The 18,751-nt window shown below is 42.1% G+C and overlaps 1 protein-coding gene across 4 annotated transcripts in view; it reads right to left on the reverse strand.

The window, feature by feature from the left end:
- Positions 1 to 18,751, reverse strand: part of LOC125243880 (heavy metal-binding protein HIP-like) — a 78,901-nt gene that overhangs the window by 51,240 nt on the left and 8,910 nt on the right. The window contains exons 1-4 of one of the 4 annotated variants that reach the window (XM_048153740.1): positions 5,863 to 6,352; positions 5,650 to 5,703; positions 5,435 to 5,566; positions 4,692 to 5,252 (exon numbers count right to left, since the gene is read on the reverse strand). The exons of 1 other annotated variant lie outside the window; for it this stretch is intronic. In XM_048153740.1, the coding sequence (XP_048009697.1) occupies positions 4,963 to 5,252; positions 5,435 to 5,566; positions 5,650 to 5,703; positions 5,863 to 6,298 (912 nt within the window). In that variant the 5' untranslated portion in view covers positions 6,299 to 6,352 and the 3' untranslated portion in view covers positions 4,692 to 4,962. Of the gene's footprint in view, positions 1 to 4,657; positions 5,253 to 5,434; positions 5,567 to 5,649; positions 5,704 to 5,862; positions 6,353 to 18,751 lie in introns of those variants that run through there. 2 more of the 4 variants (XM_048153741.1, XM_048153744.1) reach the window with 2 other exon arrangements.

Raw genomic sequence — 18,751 nt, forward strand, 5'->3', positions numbered from 1 at the left:
CTGTGAAAGTGAACCTTAATGTAAAGTGAACACATGTGAACCATTTATTAATGAGTTATAAACATTAATAACCTGTGAAAGTGAACCTTAATGTAAAGTGAACACATGTGAACCATTTATTAATGAGTTATAAACATTAATAACCTGTAAAAATGAACCTTAATGTAAAGTGAACACATGTGAACCATTTATTAATGAGTTATAAACATTAATAACCTGTGAAAGTGAACCTTAATGTAAAGTAGAAACCTGTGAACCATTTATTAATGAGTTATGAACGTTAATTAACCTGTGCAAGTGAACCTTAATGTAAAGTGAACACATGTGAACCATTTATTAATGAGTTATAAACATTAATAACCTGTGAAAGTGAACCTTAATGTAAAGTAGAAACCTGTCAACCATTTATTAATGAGTTATAAACATTAATAACCTGTAAAAATGAACCTTAATGTAAAGTGAACACATGTGAACCATTTATTAATGAGTTATAAACATTAATAACCTGTAAAAGTGAACCTTAATGTAAAGTGACCACATGTGAACCATTTATTAATGAGTTATAAACATTAATAATAACCTGTGAAAGTGAACCTTAATGTAAAGTGAACACATGTGAACCATTTATTAATGAGTTATAAACATTAATAACCTGTGAAAGTGAACCTTAATGTAAAGTGACCACATGTGAACCATTTATTAATGAGTTATAAACATTAATAACCTGTGAAAGTGAACCTTAATGTAAAGTGAACCACATGTGAACCATTTATTAATGAGTTATAAACATTAATAACCTGTGAAAGTGAACCTTAATGTAAAGTGAACACATGTGAACCATTTATTAATGAGTTATAAACATTAATAACCTGTGAAAGTGAACCTTAATGTAAAGTGAACACATGTGAACCATTTATTAATGAGTTATAAACATTAATAACCTGTAAAAATGAACCTTAATGTAAAGTGAACACATGTGAACCATTTATTAATGAGTTATAAACATTAATAACCTGTGAAAGTGAACCTTAATGTAAAGTAGAACCTGTCAACCATTTATTAATGAGTTATGAACGTTAATTACCTATGCAAGTGAACCTTAATGTAAAGTGAACACATGTGAACCATTTATTAATGAGTTATAAACATTAATAACCTGTGAAAGTGAACCTTAATGTAAAGTGAACACATGTGAACCATTTATTAATGAGTTATAAACATTAATAACCTGTGAAAGTGAACCTTAATGTAAAGTGAACACATGTGAACCATTTATTAATGAGTTATAAACATTAATAACCTGTGAAAGTGAACCTTAATGTAAAGTGAACACATGTGAACCATTTATTAATGAGTTATAAACACTAATAACCTGTGAAAGTGAACCTTGAATGTAAAGTGAACACATGTGAACCATTTATTAATGAGTTATAAACACTTAATAACCTGTGAAAGTGAACCTTAATGTAAATTGAACACATGTGAACCATTTATTAATGAGTTATAAACATTAATAACCTGTGAAAGTGAACCTTGATGTAAAGTGACCACATGTGAGCCATTTATTAATGAGTTATAAACATTAATAATAACCTGTGAAAGTGAACCTTAATGTAAAGTAGAAACCTGTCAACCATTTATTAATGAGTTATAAACATTAATAACCTGTAAAAATGAACCTTAATGTAAAGTGAACACATGTGAACCATTTATTAATAAGTTATAAACATTAATAACCTGTGAAAGTGAACCTTAATGTAAAGTAGAAACCTGTCAACCATTTATTAATGAGTTATGAACGTTAATTACCTATGCAAGTGAACCTTAATGTAAAGTGAACACATGTGAACCATTTATTAATGAGTTATAAACATTAAACAATTAGATATGGCAAAGGAATCTTTGACAATTTAAAGGGTCTTGAAACCCCCCTGTTTTAGCCTGGTCGTTCACACCTCTGAGCTGGAAAAAGTCTGTAAAAATGGGCGTGTAAAGCTCTGGAAAAGTGGGAGTGTAGAGGGGGAGAAGAGGGGAGAGAACAACCAATGAAACAGAGACATAGAACACACTCATTATACAGAATAATGAATATTAATATATAAGCACGGAGAAAATGACAACAAACTCCCAAGCACAAGGGAGAATGCGAAAGAATATTTAAAAGGGCTAATAATACTTTCATTATGTTTATGAGCACTAAAGTCTCATGATAAACGACACATAGTTTAACAGAGAAAGAATAAAGACGTACTTTAATTTTGTCCATTCTCTAAGTCTTTTGTTCATCAGAATAATCATGTCATCGCATTCAGATACACGTATCAGTGTCCAGGTAAACATATACACGGCTTGCGTGTTTGAATTGCAGAGCAGGCAGAGGTGAGTGAGCCGCACTTTTTTGACATTTGAATTCTCCGCTGTAATGCGATCTCATGCAAACATATTTTCCATTTGTGCTGGTAGATCACAGCAAAACAATCCATATGCACCCAAACTTCTGCTCTTGTTGCATCGCAGGAAAACACATTTGTGAGAAGTGATTTCCTCATGCATAATACTGCAATTATAATTTTATGCATACTACAGCACAGTGATTGGATTAAATTAGCTTTTTGTCATGAATAAAAACAGAAACAGTTGACGTCAGCATGTTCGACCAGCCCATACTTGGAGCCAACCAGCACTCCGGATCTTGCCGGTAGTACACGATGACGTCAGATTTTGTGACGTTGCTCCGACTTTGCTTTTCAAACTGGAAGATAGAAATCGTTCTGAAAAATGCATAAATAACTAATTTCAAATTATAAATAAAATTAATGAGTACCTTTAGTGTTTTCAATGATGTGCAGCCTATACATATCTGCTCACAGCTCAAAAAAATGTGTTCTGGGGTTTCATGACCCTTTAATAATACCTTTATTTTATATAGCGCCTTTAAAAGTGGCTTTCTCAAAGCGCTTTACAAGAAAACATAACAGAGAAAACAACACATTTAAATACAAAAAATACACATCAAAGAAATAGAAACAAAATAAAATGATAAATCAAGTAAAAGCAATCCTAAAATAGAATGTCTTAAGAAGAGATTTAAAAGTCACTAATGTGTTTGCTTCCCTGATGTCAGCTTGGAGAGAGTTCCAAAGCCTAGGAGCATAAGAAGAAAATGCTCTATCACCCCTGGAGCGAAGCCGTGTCTTAGGAACAACTAAGAGTCCACTCTGAGAGGAACGCAGTGTGTAAGGCATTAAAAGATCAGTCAAGTACTGAGGAGCCAGATCATGCAAAGCCTTATATGTTAACATAAGGACTTTAAAATCAATACGATACCTGACAGGAAGCCAGTGCAAAGACTTCAAGACGGGTAATATGATCACCAGCCCTGACCCCAGACAGTACTCTAGCAGCCGAATTTTGTAAATACTGAAGTTTGTTGAGTAATGATTTAGATACTCCAGCTAAAAAACCATTACAATAGTCTAGACGTGAAAAGACAATATGCTGTCCCTCTTTCTCAATTCAACTATGTTTTTTAGATGAAACAACAGCTCAGTCACTGGGCAGTTGTGGAGCAGATGTTACATCATGATCCTAACCCTACCAGAGATTTGTGTCACAGTGTCGTTCAGTGTATTGTGAAGGAGTATCCCAAAATGATTTGCTGATGTTGGAAAAAATGGTGACATGGTGGGAGAAGGGTGTTACTCACTTCTACAGCAACATTCAAAAATACTAGAATATACAAACAGCAAAAATACTTTTGCACGACGATGCAGAAAAGTGTATATTCACAGCAATGTATTGTAGAAACCTTACCATACTTTCACAGTATTTCATTTAAGTAGTGAGCAATGCCTTAAGTAAACAAACAGAAAACCAGTTTGGGTCTTGTGTCAGTATTGGATCTGTACATTACTGTAGCTCTTAAGTGAAAGAAACCTAATATAGCCGCTGTTGTTTGTGTCGTTAATGTTAAATAAAATAAAACTGTAGGCTACTGAAAGAACTGTATCTGTTGTATTTATGTATCCTATTGCCATGCTCTTTGTTCTAATTTTATTACAGGCTGTTTATTAGATTATTTATTAATTGAGAACTTTTTACTTATAGGCAAGTTTTTGATTTGCTGTGGTTTGCTTAGCCTATAGATTTTGGTCATATTGCCCATCGTAAGTGATCATGTTATTAAAGCTGGTACACCACTAGACTAGCCTAGCTATCTATAATAGCCTAACAAGTTTAAACTAAATGGTATGATTTCAGATTTGTTAAGGCTTGTGTAATAAGGCTGTGCACTGCACTCAACATCCCCCTTTCCACACCTGAAGAAAATGTCCATAGGTTGTTTTAAAAGGTAAATTAAAAATAAATCTTGTTAAAATAAATCTGAGACTAAAATAAATAAGATTTATGCATTTTGTTTGTCCTTTGTGTCATGTCTGTATGACTGTTGTGCATCAAACATAATACATAATCTGGTAAATGTGCTGTCCTAATGATACATTTTTGTAGATTGCCACCACATAATCACTTATTTTTACTGCACAATTTGATTGTTAAATGTGATATCATGAGTGCTTAAAAGCAAGCATTGCTGGGGAAATATTCATGAAAATATGAGGAAAACAAAATGCCACAATGTCTCTTTATTATCTTTTTTATTTCTGTAGGATAAAGTGATTAAGGATCACTAACAAACTAAACTTAAAAAGGTATTTTTACTACTGTAACAAAACACTTTTGAGTCACATGTGAGATTCATGGGTCCTGTCTGTCTCAGTGCTGAAATTGTTTATATAAAGTTATATTTATAGACATCTCAGACTTTTATACAGTAATCTATGACAAATTTTAAACACACATTATTCCTCATTAATAGAAGTTCATATGTAAATGATTCTCAATGAGCTTCATCTTAATCCATATGCTAAAAGTTCAGAATTATTGGAATCACATGCTGAAAAGCTACTGTACTCTTAAGGGAAACAGTAGGAAACCACTGAAAGAGTTGAGGTTCTCCTGGTTAATATCATATATCCTCGTGCCAGACCAAAGTCTCACATAGACAACATCTCCAACCTCCAGGATCAACACAACTCCATTAGAGGAGGTTACCCGATCCTGAGCCTGAACATCATGTACTACAACCACCTGCTCTTCATTCTTGAAAATGGATACAGTTGCTGGAGTTCCACCATGACCAAATATAGAGATTCTGAACATGTACGCTCCTTTCAGTGGGGCTGTGAAAACACCTAAATCAAATAACAAGAGATACAGAATCAGCTGTTTCCTGTATGATTGCTCAATTACCAAACACACTGTGTAATAGTTTAGACAGATGGCAGATCATTTAATTCTCTTATACACATTACACAACTGCAGAGAGGTCTGAATGGAGCAGAAGGGTTTATTACTCCATTTCATTGATAATTACCTGTAGCTGGATTGTAGGCGTTCCCTATGTTTGTGAGGACGTTCCTGTAGGTTAGTGTGATGTCAGTGGTAAAAGGACCAATATATCCACTGCCAGATTGCATCAGTCCAGCTGAGAAAGCTATTTCTCTGTCTGTTATTGAAAAACATAAACAATATTGAGATATATTGCTCTATTATGTTGAGATATTTAACAACATTCAAGCACACTTTCACCTTTATTTTCCTTTCTCAACTCCTCCACTTGACTCAGAGTAAGATTTGAAATTTCTATGAAGGAATAAAGATTCTATTAAATGGCATTTATACTGCTAATTGTAAAAGATAATCTAAACAATTTGCACAGTATACACTCAACTTTACACTAGCTTTTACATTTGTTTTACTTTGAGGATCATTGATAAAAGAGTGAATGTTTTGGTGAGGTACCTTCATTTTTCTTGTTCATCTCATCCCTCAGTTGTGTCTCTAAAGCTCTGATGTTTTCTTTCTGCTCTGTAACGGTGGCGGTCAGTTCTCTGATGTTTTCTTTCTGCTCTGTAATGGTGGCGGTCAGTTCTCTGATGTTTCCTTTCTGCTCTGTAATGGTGGCGGTCAGTTCTCTGATGTTTCCTTTCTGCTCTGTAACGGTGGCGGTCAGTTCTCTCAGAGCTGCATGGATGTCAGGGATGCCCAGATTGCAGTGTTGTTGGCTGTCAGTTGAAGCTTCAGCTCTCAAAGTGCCCGTTTGAGGTGGATTCTGTCTTCTGTCCTCAGAGCTGATCTGTTGACTGATCTCATTCTCATTGAGTCCTCCATCTACCTGCTGCTGGACGACAACCACAAAGGTTTCCAACAGCAGCAGTATACATACTAAAGCCTTCATTCTTCACTGATGTTTGTTTCCAGCTCTTGCTCTGTCATCCCCACAGCCTCTCATGTTCCTTTTATAGTGTCCTGATTTACTGTCTTTTACACATGATTTATATTGCTTCAGATAATAAAAGTAATTCAAGTTAATTGTTAATCATAATTAAAGGAATGTTCCAGGCTCAGTAGATGTTTAGCTCTAGTCATAACATTTGTGACACTATGTTGATCACAACAGAAAATAACCTGATTCATCTCTTTAAAAAAAAAATAATAATAAAAAAAAAAAAAATATATATATATATATATATATATATATATATATATATATATATATATATATTATATATCAGTCATATATATATATATATATATATATATATATATATATATATATAAAATATATCAGTGGCCGGCAACCTTGTAGCATGCGAAGGGAAAATCACAGATAGCTCCAGTCGCGTGAATTAAGTTTCTGATCCACACACTTGCATAGATTAAAATCTCATGCTTTAAAAGTATTTATTAAACTTACAATAACTTAATAAAACAGCCTGTGTTACAATAAGTAATATTTACCTCAAAATGTACGTCCGTGTGCAAGTTTGAGTGACTTTATTTAAATTAAATACATTAGTTATTGTCACGTCAGTGATTATCTTGACCCCTGATTTATTTATGACCTCTGATATAGATGGTCACACCACTCTCCTGGTATCCATGTGAATATCTTACAAATGTTACCAGGTTTATTAGCTTCATGTTATGGAAAAAAGAGGAAACATTGGATATAAATTTACACAGAAAAAAAAATGAGTAAGTGATGTTTACACATATAATGTTTAAGTCTTGTAGCTCAACTATTGAAACAGTATGTGATTTAATATTTAAAACACATACACTGCTTGGCCCATTTATTTCCATTGTAAGTGCCTTACTTCTTTTAAAAAATAAAGAACGAATTGACATTTTTTCTCTGGTGATTGATATCATGCCACAAATGTTGCCGATAGAGTCAGGGATCTGTGAGGGAGGACTCAAACGCAGGATGAGTTTTACAGGTTTATTGACAAGACTTGGGATATAGAGGGTGAGGTGGTGAACATAGTCCATACAGTATAAAGGGGTGAGGCACAAAGACAAGCACCCTGAGGGAACGGCCACTGAGATCAGCCCAGGTTGTAAACAGGCCGGTGAGCATTGGCAGGTGTGCAGTATGAGGCCCAAAGATGTAGCGGGAGCCAGACAGGATCAAACAGCACAAGTAGTTATATCCATGAGACACGATCAGGCACTGAACCGGTCTTGCTGCTTAGCAGGGAGACAGAGCGGCCACAGGGATGCTCAGTCTGCAGGACAGGACAGGGGGAGACCAGAGACACAGAACTAGGACTTGACAAGACAGGTGGTTAGATGGTTTGGAACAAGGAAGGACAACAATGACAAAATGGATACGAGAATCTCCAACACAAACGCTATGAGCTTAGGTGAACAAAAGACTAGTATACAGGCACAAAGTTTAACAAACTGGCAAAGACATGAGGGAAAGAGTGCACAATATAAAGGAGGAAAAGAACACAAGGAACAGGTGACAACACTTAGACTAACGAGGACTCAACAAGAAAGGGAGCAGGGAACATAGGGAACAGGTGAGAACACTAATAACAAACGAGGACTGAACAATGACTAAACAAGAGGGCGTGGTGACAGCAAACAAGGAGGTGGGAACAGAGGAGCACATGGCAAACACAAACACAGACAAAGCCATGTGCTCTGACACAACATAAACAAAGACACATTAAACAAAGACAAAACAGACAAGGCTGACAGGACAGAACCCTGACAGTACCCCCCCCCCCCCCCCCCCAATGGACGCCTCCAGGCGTCCACACAAGGCGAAGGGGTCCAAGGAGGTACCAACTGGGAGGGTGGGCGAGGTACTAACTGGGAGGGTGGGCGGGGAACAAAACTGGAGGATCCAAACTGGCCAGGGAACACAGAGGGTGGGAAGAGGCGGGTGGGAACGGAACCGGGCACAAAGTTTTTGGCTGACCAGGGTGGTGCTGGCTTAGGGAAGCCAAAACAACCAGTAAATACAGAGGGTGGGGTGGGAGGGGTGAAAACTTGACTAGAAGCACTCTTGGATACAGACTGGCCTCACTGGTCTGGACCTCCAACTGGGCTTGGAGACAGTGGCAGAATCAGGGCCAATGGCTGAAGTGACAGGGAAGGTGAGTGTCTTGGAAATGGGTTGGGAAACGGACCCTGGGGTGCCCTTAGAAACAGCAGAAATAAACTTAAAATTGTCCTCAGGGGCTGGAGCCAAAATTGGAACATGCTCAGGGGCTAGAGTAAGCTCTGTCACTGCTCTCTCAAGAGCTGGAGCTGGCTCTGTGAACGCTTTCTCTGGAGCTGTAACGGGCACTGTGATTGCTCTCTCTGGAGCTGGAGCGGGCTCTGTGAACGCTCTCTCTGGAGCTGTAGCGGGCTCGGTGAACACTCTCTCTGGAGTGGGCTGGGTGAACGCTCTCTCTGGAACTGGTGCAGGCTTGGTGAACGCTCTCTCTGGAGCGGGCTTGGTGAACGCTATCTCTGGAGCGGGTTCGGTGGACCCTCTCTCTGGAGCTGGCTTAGGAATTGCATCTCCCTTGGGAGCAGACTCGGGAACAGCTTTCTCAGCATTGGGCACAGGGACAGCTCTCTCTGCAGCGGGCTCAGGAACTGCTCTCATCTGAGCGGTCTCTGGGGCTGCTCTCTCTGAAGTGGGCTCTGGGACTGCATCTTCCACTGAAGCGGGTTCAATAACAGCCTTTACAGCAACAGACTTGGGAACAGCTCTCTTTGCAGGAAAAACCTCATCTGAAGCAGGCTGGGGAACTGCTCTCAACAGAGCGGGCGTTGGGACTGCTCTTTCAGGAGCAGACTCTAGAATTCATCCAGGAATTGCATCCTTAGTAGACACAACAGGAATCTTTACTGTGGGTAAGATAGGACTGACAGGAATCTTTACTATGGACATGAGACTTGTAAGACATTCAGGAAAGGCCTCTGCAGCAATGACAACAGGCAGTTTGGGGATGGCCTCCTTGGCCATAATAGCAGGCATTTACTGACAAGAAGAGGCCTCTGTAAACATGACTTCACTGGTAGAAACGGTCTCAGAGGGCATAAAATGACTGGCAGGTGGCTTAGAAAAAGTCACTGGACTTGATACCTCAGGAACCACTGGATTTGAGACCATCAGAATAGGGTCCTCCAGGACCTCACGGTTCTGGGCACTCAGACTTGGGTATTCTCGGACCACTGGACTTGAGGCTTGAGATTGGAGGATAGTAGACTGCCTTGCATGGGTCTTTCTTTTCCGTTTGCAACGGGTCGATGGTGTGTGCCTGACTGCCTCTGTAATATCTGCAGCTAACTTGGCCACCTCAGGCGGAACAGCAGTGACTTCTGTTAACCCAGCAGTGAATGAAGCTGACTCAGCAAACTCTGTAGTAAGAACAGACTTATTTGACTGAGGGACAACACTTGATTTGACAGGCTCAGGAATAACAGAAAAACTCTTGGCAGATACAGGAAAATCAGTGGTTAATTCAGCAGACTCAGGAGTGGCTGATTTGGTAACCTGAGAAAAGACAGCAGTTGATTTGACTGGCTCTGGAGTCACACAAGGGATGTCCATGGACAGGACATGGCTGGCTAGAACACCCACTTCTGGTGTGACGAGAATGCCAAGCGGTCTTGAAATTGATTCCACTGGACTAGATGCTTCAGAAACTGCTGTGCTTGGGGCTTTAGAAGGAAGGGTATTAGACCTTGAAATTGATTCCACTGGACCAGATGCTTCAGAAACTGCTGCGCTTGGGGCTTTAGAAGGAAGGGTATTAGACTGAACAGCGAAGGCCTTTCCGCTCCTCTGCTCTTGATGGGTCGGTGTTATGTGCTTGACCGCCTTTGTAGTATCTGTAACTGACTCGGCCAACACAGACGGCATAGCAGTTAACCCCATCGATTCAGCAGTGACAAAAACGGATACAGCAGGCTCAGAAATGACAGAAACAAACTTAGACTGAGAGATGACAATGGTAGACTTCTCTGGCTCTTGGGCAGCAGAAGTGGACGTTACAGTTTATTGAACAACAGGGGTTGACTCAGATTGGGGAGAAACTGGAACTGACCTGATGTATTGAGAGATGACTGTGCTTGACTTGACCGGCTCCTGAATAACAGAAGTGGATGTGGCTGATTCAGGAATGGTAGAATCGGATTTAGTTAACTCAGAAATGACTGGAACAGACTTGATTGCTTGGGAGATGACAGTGGTAGACTTGACTGGCTCAGAGGTGCTTGGAACAGTCTTTGAGGTAGATGTGGTGGACTCAGTCACCCGCTTTCTGAACCTTAGCTTCTTGGTAGAAGTCAGAAGAGGATCATAAACTTGACGTGACAGATGAGGAAGGGCGGGAGAATTGCTGCAGGCAGATACTGGTCGACTTGGCACTCTCCGCCGGCTGCGATGACCAAGATAACTGTAGAAACCCCAGAAATCCAGAACCCTGGGAGAATCCATCTCCCATGCAGGTAGGGGATCATCTAAGCAGGTGTTAAAGATGTCTTTGAGAGCAGCGTCATTATAATCTAGCCCCCTAGACATAGTCCAGAAAAACTGGGTGAACGTTCCCATCTCCCAACCCCGTTGGCGAAGGCCAGTCAAACCTTGATGACGAGCCACTCTCTCCCGGGCGTTAGCAGGTGGCCGGATTCTGATGCTCATCCTGCTGAGTCCTATGCTGGCCAGTTCGTTCTGTCAGGGATCTGTGAGGGAGGACTCAACGCAGGATGAGTTTTACAGGTTTATTGACAAGACTTGGGATATAGAGGGTGAGGTGGTGAACACAGTCCATACAGTAGGAAGGGGTGAGGCACAAAGACAAGCACGCTGAGGGAACGGCCACTGAGATCAGTCCAGGTTGTAAACAGGCCGGTGAGCATTGGCAGGTGTGCAGTATGAGGCCCAAAGATGTAGCGGGAGCCAGACAGGATCAAACAGGTTTAGTATTCACTAAGTTACACTTCATTTTCTGAGAACTATCAGATTGGACTTCCTTCAGAGGGAGATGACAGATCACGCATCATTTTAGTTTTCTTTATTTTGCAAAAAGCACAACATCTTGTTTTTACTCTGAGTGTACACAAATAAAAGAAGATATTTCACAGATTAAAATGGAGTATAACTCTTAATTGTATGTGCAAAATTGACTGAGTATTTTGAGTCTCTTTCCTATTGATAAGAAAAAAAGCAAGGTGGTATCGCTGCCGCGACCACCGGCTCGAGGGGGTTAAAGCAAGTAAATGTAGGAACCGAGGATGAACCAGACAAAATAATCTTTCAGATGATTCTTTCAAACATATCCAGATGCCCAAATCAACATTGGAAGACCCAAACACCCCAAGCGACTCCAGTCAGTCTATGAAACACCCCCTGCCAAGAACTTTTATGGCCATGCATGATTCCTGACTAATAAAGGGGGGCAAACTTTAGTAATTTGTAGAAACCAAATGGTTGAAAAGACAGCACAACTTGAGCCACAAGAAGATAAAGAGTCTTTGATCTCCAGATCAAAATAGACAGAGAGACAATGCAGGCCTATTTCTTTTGAGTGACACAGTTAAAACTTTACAGAAAACCCCACAGAGACTGTTTTTACAAATAAACTGCATCAAATTGTTCCAAGACAATTCTAAACGGACTTACCAAACATTGTTCAATGGAATAATTTGATATCATGTCTACAAATTATACATGTGAACAGTTATGCTTAGATCACTTACAATTCATGTAATTGTTATAACTTTTGAATGGTTGTTTGAAAGTGAACCTTGTTTGATATGAATTTAAATCTCTATTTTCAATTAAAAGTTTGGCTTGAATGAAATCTGTGTGAAACGTATTGTATATTTTTTAGTGAAATCGGGTCTAAACTATTTCGTTTATGATTGGGGAGGAGGAAAGCCACCTTTGGAAGACACAATACCTGATTGGTCAGAACTCCTCTAAGAGCTTGGACAAACACCTGAGTTTAAATAGTCAGATCAGAATGACAAATTCAGTATAATATGGCTTAAAGACAAAGAACAGACAATGCAGTTTCATTCAAGCCATCCAACTTCTCACTCACTTTTCTTTTCTTTTACTTTAACTTTCCTTTCTTTTTACGTTGAGAGTCTCGTGTTCTAAGTTAAGTTTTTCCGCAAAGTTTAACCAACAACTTTTGCCACCTCAACGTTAAACTCCAGCCACGACAAAAGACTCCATTTGTTTGCCAGCACACCCGAACATGATTGGCTTTTCCACGACAAACCTGCAAACTCAGAAAACCCGTTGAGGTCAGGTCTTATGAAGTGCATATTTTGCTAGAAATCATGCTCATCATTTCATTCTCTCTTAAAACTTTCTTTCTCACTTCCTTTGTTTCTGCAACTTGTATGAATGTGTGTTTGTGTTAGATATTAGTTTGTATTAGAAAAATCAAAGTCTCCTGTAGATTTTTAAAGAGAATTGTCTTGTGTTATGTGCTTATAAATTTAATGCCTTAAACTGCGATCTATTGATACCTTGCTAATAAATAGTGCTTTCATGATAGTTGGATATTCATATCCATTACAAGAGCTTATTACGGCCCGAGCAAATGAACGCTGGATGATTCAGTTGCTTGGTTGTAAACTAAGTGACTCTTTTTAAAATTCCCTATAAATTAATTCATTTCATTTGAGCTGATTCGCTTATATAAATGATGACAGATCTACTAGTATTTTCTAACAATCCACTGTCATGTTTGGTCTCATCTAACATTATAAACTGAACTGAATTGTGGTCAACTTTATATTAAAGTATCCTGATGTACAATCTAGGTGTCATGAATGAGGTTCCCTCGACTCGTCCTCCGGGCCACCGGAGGGAGCCTTCACCCGAATTCTGACTGTTTCCCATTCAGACTCCAGTTCCCATAGGCCCTCATTCCTGGGACTGATTACACATGCACCTGCACCTCATCACACCCACACTATTTAAGACGCTCCACTGCACACATACTTCGTGAAGTCTTGATTTGCCTAGGTGATCATTTCCGAGCGTTTATTCTGTGGACTAATTCTTGTTACTGCCTGGACTGTTTATCTCTGCCTGATCCGTTGCCGCCTGCCCCGATCTCTGCCTGGACTCTGACCCTGTTTGCTTGCCGCCTGCCACGACCACTGCCTGTGACCCGACTCTGTTATCTGCCGCCAGCCCTGACCCTAGCCTGTCCCTGACCACGGTATTGTCTTCGCCCTGCTGTTTGTTTGTGCATTAATAAAAGCTGCAAATGGATCCACTCTCTACCGACCCTTCATTACAGAAGACTTCGCCACACAGCGATCCAGCAGCTCTGGCCCAGATATCCACTGAACTATCCGCCCAAGCCAATCAGCTAGCCATGCATCACCACCAACTGACTCGACTCACCTCGCTGACTGAGGAACTGGTGAAAACGCTGCAGGGCATGCGTCTCAATCCCACCGAGGCGGCCACGTCGCAGGCCGTGGCAGCCTCCACGCCCATTGTTTCCAGCCCGCCTGTCGTAAATCCCAGACTAGCTCTCCCCGACAAGTTCGATGGCACCCCCATGAAATGTAAGGGATTTCTGTTACAATGTTCCTTGTATGTCAATCAGCAGCCCTCCTTGTATCCCACAGATTCCAGCCGCATATCCTTTGTTTGCTCCCTGCTCTCCGGCAAAGCGTTAGACTGGGCCACAGCCGTTTGGAGAGAGGACGGTTCAGCGTTTACCACATTCACGGAGTTTCTACAACGATTCAGAGAGGTGTTCGAGCATTCCGCTGGCGGGCAGAATCCCGGTGAGCAGCTACTCTCGCTGAGTCAAGGGAAGAACACAGCGGCCGAGTATGCACTTCAATTTCAAACGCTAGCAGCGCAAACCGATGATGATACTTTAAAGCTATTTCAACGGGGACTATCACTGGAGTTGCAAGCGGAGCTGGCCTGTCGCGACGAAGGTAATTCTCTGAGTTCATTCATCGAACTAGCCATCCACATTGACAATTTGCTCCATTCTCGCCAAGCCCCTCGCACTCACGCTACTGCCAGCCCAGGTCCCGAACCCATGCAGTTAGCTTACACCCCACTGCACCCGGAGGAGAGGGAGCGTCGGCGTCATCTACACCTGTGTCTGTACTGTGGTCAGGCTGGACATTATAAAATCAACTGCCCCATTCGTCCGTCTACCGCAGGTCCCAAAGCGGTGAGTACGCCACCTCAGTATCAATATTCGTTCAGCTGTCTCGAGATTCCCGTTCAAGTAATTCTAAACGACCGCAGTATTTCCACCCGGGCTCTGTTGGATTCGGGGGCAGCTGGAAATTTCATGTCAGAGTCATTCGCTAAAGCCAATCACATCACCCTAACTGAATATCATTCTTCTTTAACAGTGGAAGCACTAAATGGTAAACCCATCGGAGGAGGCAGGGTGGCGCACATCACCGGGGAACTAACGTTGCAAGTTGGCATCCTGCATCAAGAGCTCATCCACTTCTACATAATACTCTCACCTAGAAACCCCATCATCCTTGGCTTACCCTGGCTCCGCACTCACAATCCTCGTGTGTTCTGGAAGGAGGGGAAGATTCTACAATGGGACCGTCACTGCCATGAACACTGCCTACATCCCGTAATACCATTACCCCTCCGCTCTGTGGAAATCACTGAAGATGATTCTGAGAAACCTAAATTACCTGCTGAGTATGCCGACCTAGCCATAGCATTCAGTAAGGAAAAGTCCACCGAATTACCACCCCATCGACCCAGTGACTGTGCCATAGAGTTATTACCTGGAGCCACGCCCCCCAAGGGTAGAATCTTTCCATTGTCCCAGCCTGAAACCGCATCCATGAAAGCCTACATCGAAGAAGAACTCGCAAAGGGGTTCATCAGACCATCTACGTCACCCGCATCCGCGGCCTTCTTCTTCGTGTAAAAAAAAAAGATGGAGGATTGAGACCCTGCATTGACTACCGCGCCCTCAATGATATCACAGTCAAGTTTCGCTACCCATTGCCTCTAGTCCCTGCCGCTTTGGAACAATTACGGCAAGCGGAATACTTCACCAAGCTCGACCTGCGATGTGCATACAATCTCATCCGCATCCGCGAGGGGGACGAGTGGAAGACCGCCTTCTCCACGACGTCTGGCCACTATGAGACCCTTGTAATGCCGTTCGGCCTGTCCAACAGTCCGGCCGTGTTCCAATTGTACATCAACGATGTGTTCCGTGATATGTTGAATCGCTGGGTCATTGTATATATTGATGACATCCTCATCTACTCAAACTCGTTCCCCGAACACGTCCAACATGTGAGGGCAGTGCTTCAGAGACTCATTCAGCATCAGCTATATGCCAAGGCCGAGAAATGTGAGTTCCACCGCACTTCCACTTCCTTCCTGGGTTACGTCATCAGCCGAGACGGAGTGGCTATGGACGATGCAAAAGTGAAAGCAGTGCTCGACTGGCCCAAACCACGCACCTTGAAGGAACTACAACGATTTCTGGGTTTCGCCAACTTCTATAGACGGTTCATTAGAGGCTTTAGCAGTGTGGCAGCACCTTTAACGTCAATGACCAAGCGCACCACAACCCGGTTACATTGGACGTCAGCGGCAGAGAGAGCCTTCGCTGAACTGAAGGAACGGTTCACAACAGCACCCATTCTCCACCACCCAGACCCAGAACGACCATTCATTGTTGAGGTTGACGCCTCCAACACCGGGATTGGGGCCATCCTGTCACAACGTCAAGGCAATCCTGAAAAGCTATATCCGTGTGCCTTTTACTCCAGGAAGTTGTCATCCGCAGAGCGGAATTATGATGTGGGGGACAGAGAGCTATTAGCTATGAAGGCAGCATTCGAAGAATGGCGGCACTGGCTGGAGGGAGCTCAACATCAATTCACAGTTTTCACAGACCACAAAAACCTGGAATATCTTCGCGCGGCCAAGCGTCTAAACCCCCGTCAGGCAAGGTGGGCCATGTTCTTCACCCGCTTCAATTTCAAAGTCACCTACAGGCCCGGGTCTAAGAACACGAAGGCCGACGCATTATCCAGGCAAACAGACCAAAACGAACAGTCCAATCCAGTTGAATCAGTGATTCCGGAGTCCATGCTACTAGCTCCCATACAATGGGACATCATGACAGAGATTACCCAGGCCAACGAGCTAGTTCCTCCTCCTGCGGAATGTCCTCCTAACCGCGTCTTTGTTCCGAGGCCCCTACGAGACAGAGTCCTTCATCAGGTCCACGATTTGCCCAATTCCGGTCACCCTGGCATCACAGCCACACACCATCTCCTGCAAAATCGGTTCTGGTGGGAGAACATGCTACCAGATGTCATCCAATTCGTACACCACTGCCACGCCTGCCAAACTTCCAAGTCATCTCACCAAGCACCCGCCGGACTGTTACAACCACTCCCCATACCACACCGACCCTGGTCTCACATTGCAATAGATTTCGTCACGGATCTGCCTCCTTCCCAGGGACACACCACCATCCTCACGGTGGTCGACCGCTTCTCAAAGGCTTGCCGACTCATACCGCTTCCCAAGCTCCCCACGGCCCTGGAAACTGCTGAGGTATTGTGCAACTTCGTGTTCCGGCTCTATGGGCTACCGGAGGATATTGTCTCCGACCGGGGTCCCCAATTCACCTCTCGGGTATGGGCTGCCTTCTTCAGAACCCTCAATATAAATGTCAGCCTCACTTCCGGGTACCACCCAGAATCCAACGGGCAAACCGAACGCCTAAACCAGGAACTCACCCGCTTCCTGCGCACATATTGTCAGCAGCAACAAGCAGAGTGGAGTCGCTATCTAATGTGGGCGGAATATGCTCAAAACTCCCTACGGAAGCCTTCCACCGGCGTCACTCCGTTTCAGTGTGTCCTGGGCTATCAGCCGCCAATGTTCCCTTGGTCTGGAGAACCGTCTGAGCTTCCGGCAATCAACGACTGGCTACAACGAAGCGAGGAAACCTGGAATCTCGCTCACCATCACCTGCAACGGGCTGTCAGGAGACAGAGGGACCAGGCAGATCGCCATCGTAGACCCTCACCAGTACACGGTCGGACAATGGGTCTGGCTATCAACCAGGGATCTTCGGCTGAGGCTGCCATGCAAGAAACTCAGTCCCAGGTTTGTAGGGCCTTTCCAAATCACAAAACAAATTACCCCTGTATCTTTTCGTTTGAATTCAATTCGCAAATTCAATGTCAGCAGAAGTAATTTGTTCTGGCCCTCTTCCTGTTCGTCGGAGTGATGAGATAGTTAGCAGGTTATCATCACTCAATGGCTGGCTGTCTAAGTGGTGTCCGCAGAATAATATAGGTTTCATAGACAATTGGAAAAGCTTTTGGGGCAGACCTGATCTGTTGAAAAGAGATGGTATTCATCCCTCCCGGGATGGTGCTGCTCTTCTATCTAGAAATTTGGCAAATAGTCTTAGAGCTAAACCATGACAAACCAGGGCCCAGATCAGGACGCAGACAAACTGGCTAAACCGACCGTCTGCTAGCTGCCTCACGTCACAGAACTCAAATAATTCACAGCACATAGAAACTCTTTCACCTAGATATTATCACATAGAGACTGTGTCTGTACCTCGAACTAGTAAATACAAAAAACTTCCGAAACCTTTTAAGGGTAAAAATTTAATTGATGTTCAAAAAATGAAAATCACAGATAAATTAGATAAACAAATGATAAAGCTTGGGCTACTGAATATTAGATCTATTTCTTCAAAAGCACTTATTGTAAATGAAATTATCACAGAAAATAAACTAGACTTGCTGTGTTTGACAGAAACCTGGCTAAAACCAGACAATTACATTATTTTAAATGAGTCTAGTCCTCAAGGTTATGACTATCGACACAATCCTCGACAGAAAGGCAAAGGGGGAGGTGTTGCTGTAATTTATAGTAATATATTCAGAATCATTCAAAAGCATTTCAAATACAACTCCTTTGAAGTGATGGTGCTTTATGTAACATTATGTAAGTTGACATTTGTGCTGGCTACTGTATACAGGCCACCAGGGCACCATACTGACTTTATCAAAGAATTTGCTGATTTTCTATCAGAGTTAGTACTGGCTGCGGATAAAGTCCTTGTTGTTGGTGATTTTAATATCCATGTAGATAATAATAAAGACGCATTTGGATTGGCATTTGCAGACATTTTAAACTCTATTGGAGTTAGACAACACGTGTCAGGACCCACTCATTGTCGTAATCATACCTTAGATCTAATACTGTCGCATGGAATTGATATTGATGCTGTTGAAATTCTACAGCAGAGCGATGATATATCAGATCATTATTTAGTGTCGTGTATAATACAGTTAGCCAAGGCTACAGAAC

The sequence above is a fragment of the Megalobrama amblycephala genome, linkage group LG13, assembly GCF_018812025.1.
Source record: "Megalobrama amblycephala isolate DHTTF-2021 linkage group LG13, ASM1881202v1, whole genome shotgun sequence".
NCBI lineage: Eukaryota > Metazoa > Chordata > Actinopteri > Cypriniformes > Xenocyprididae > Megalobrama > Megalobrama amblycephala.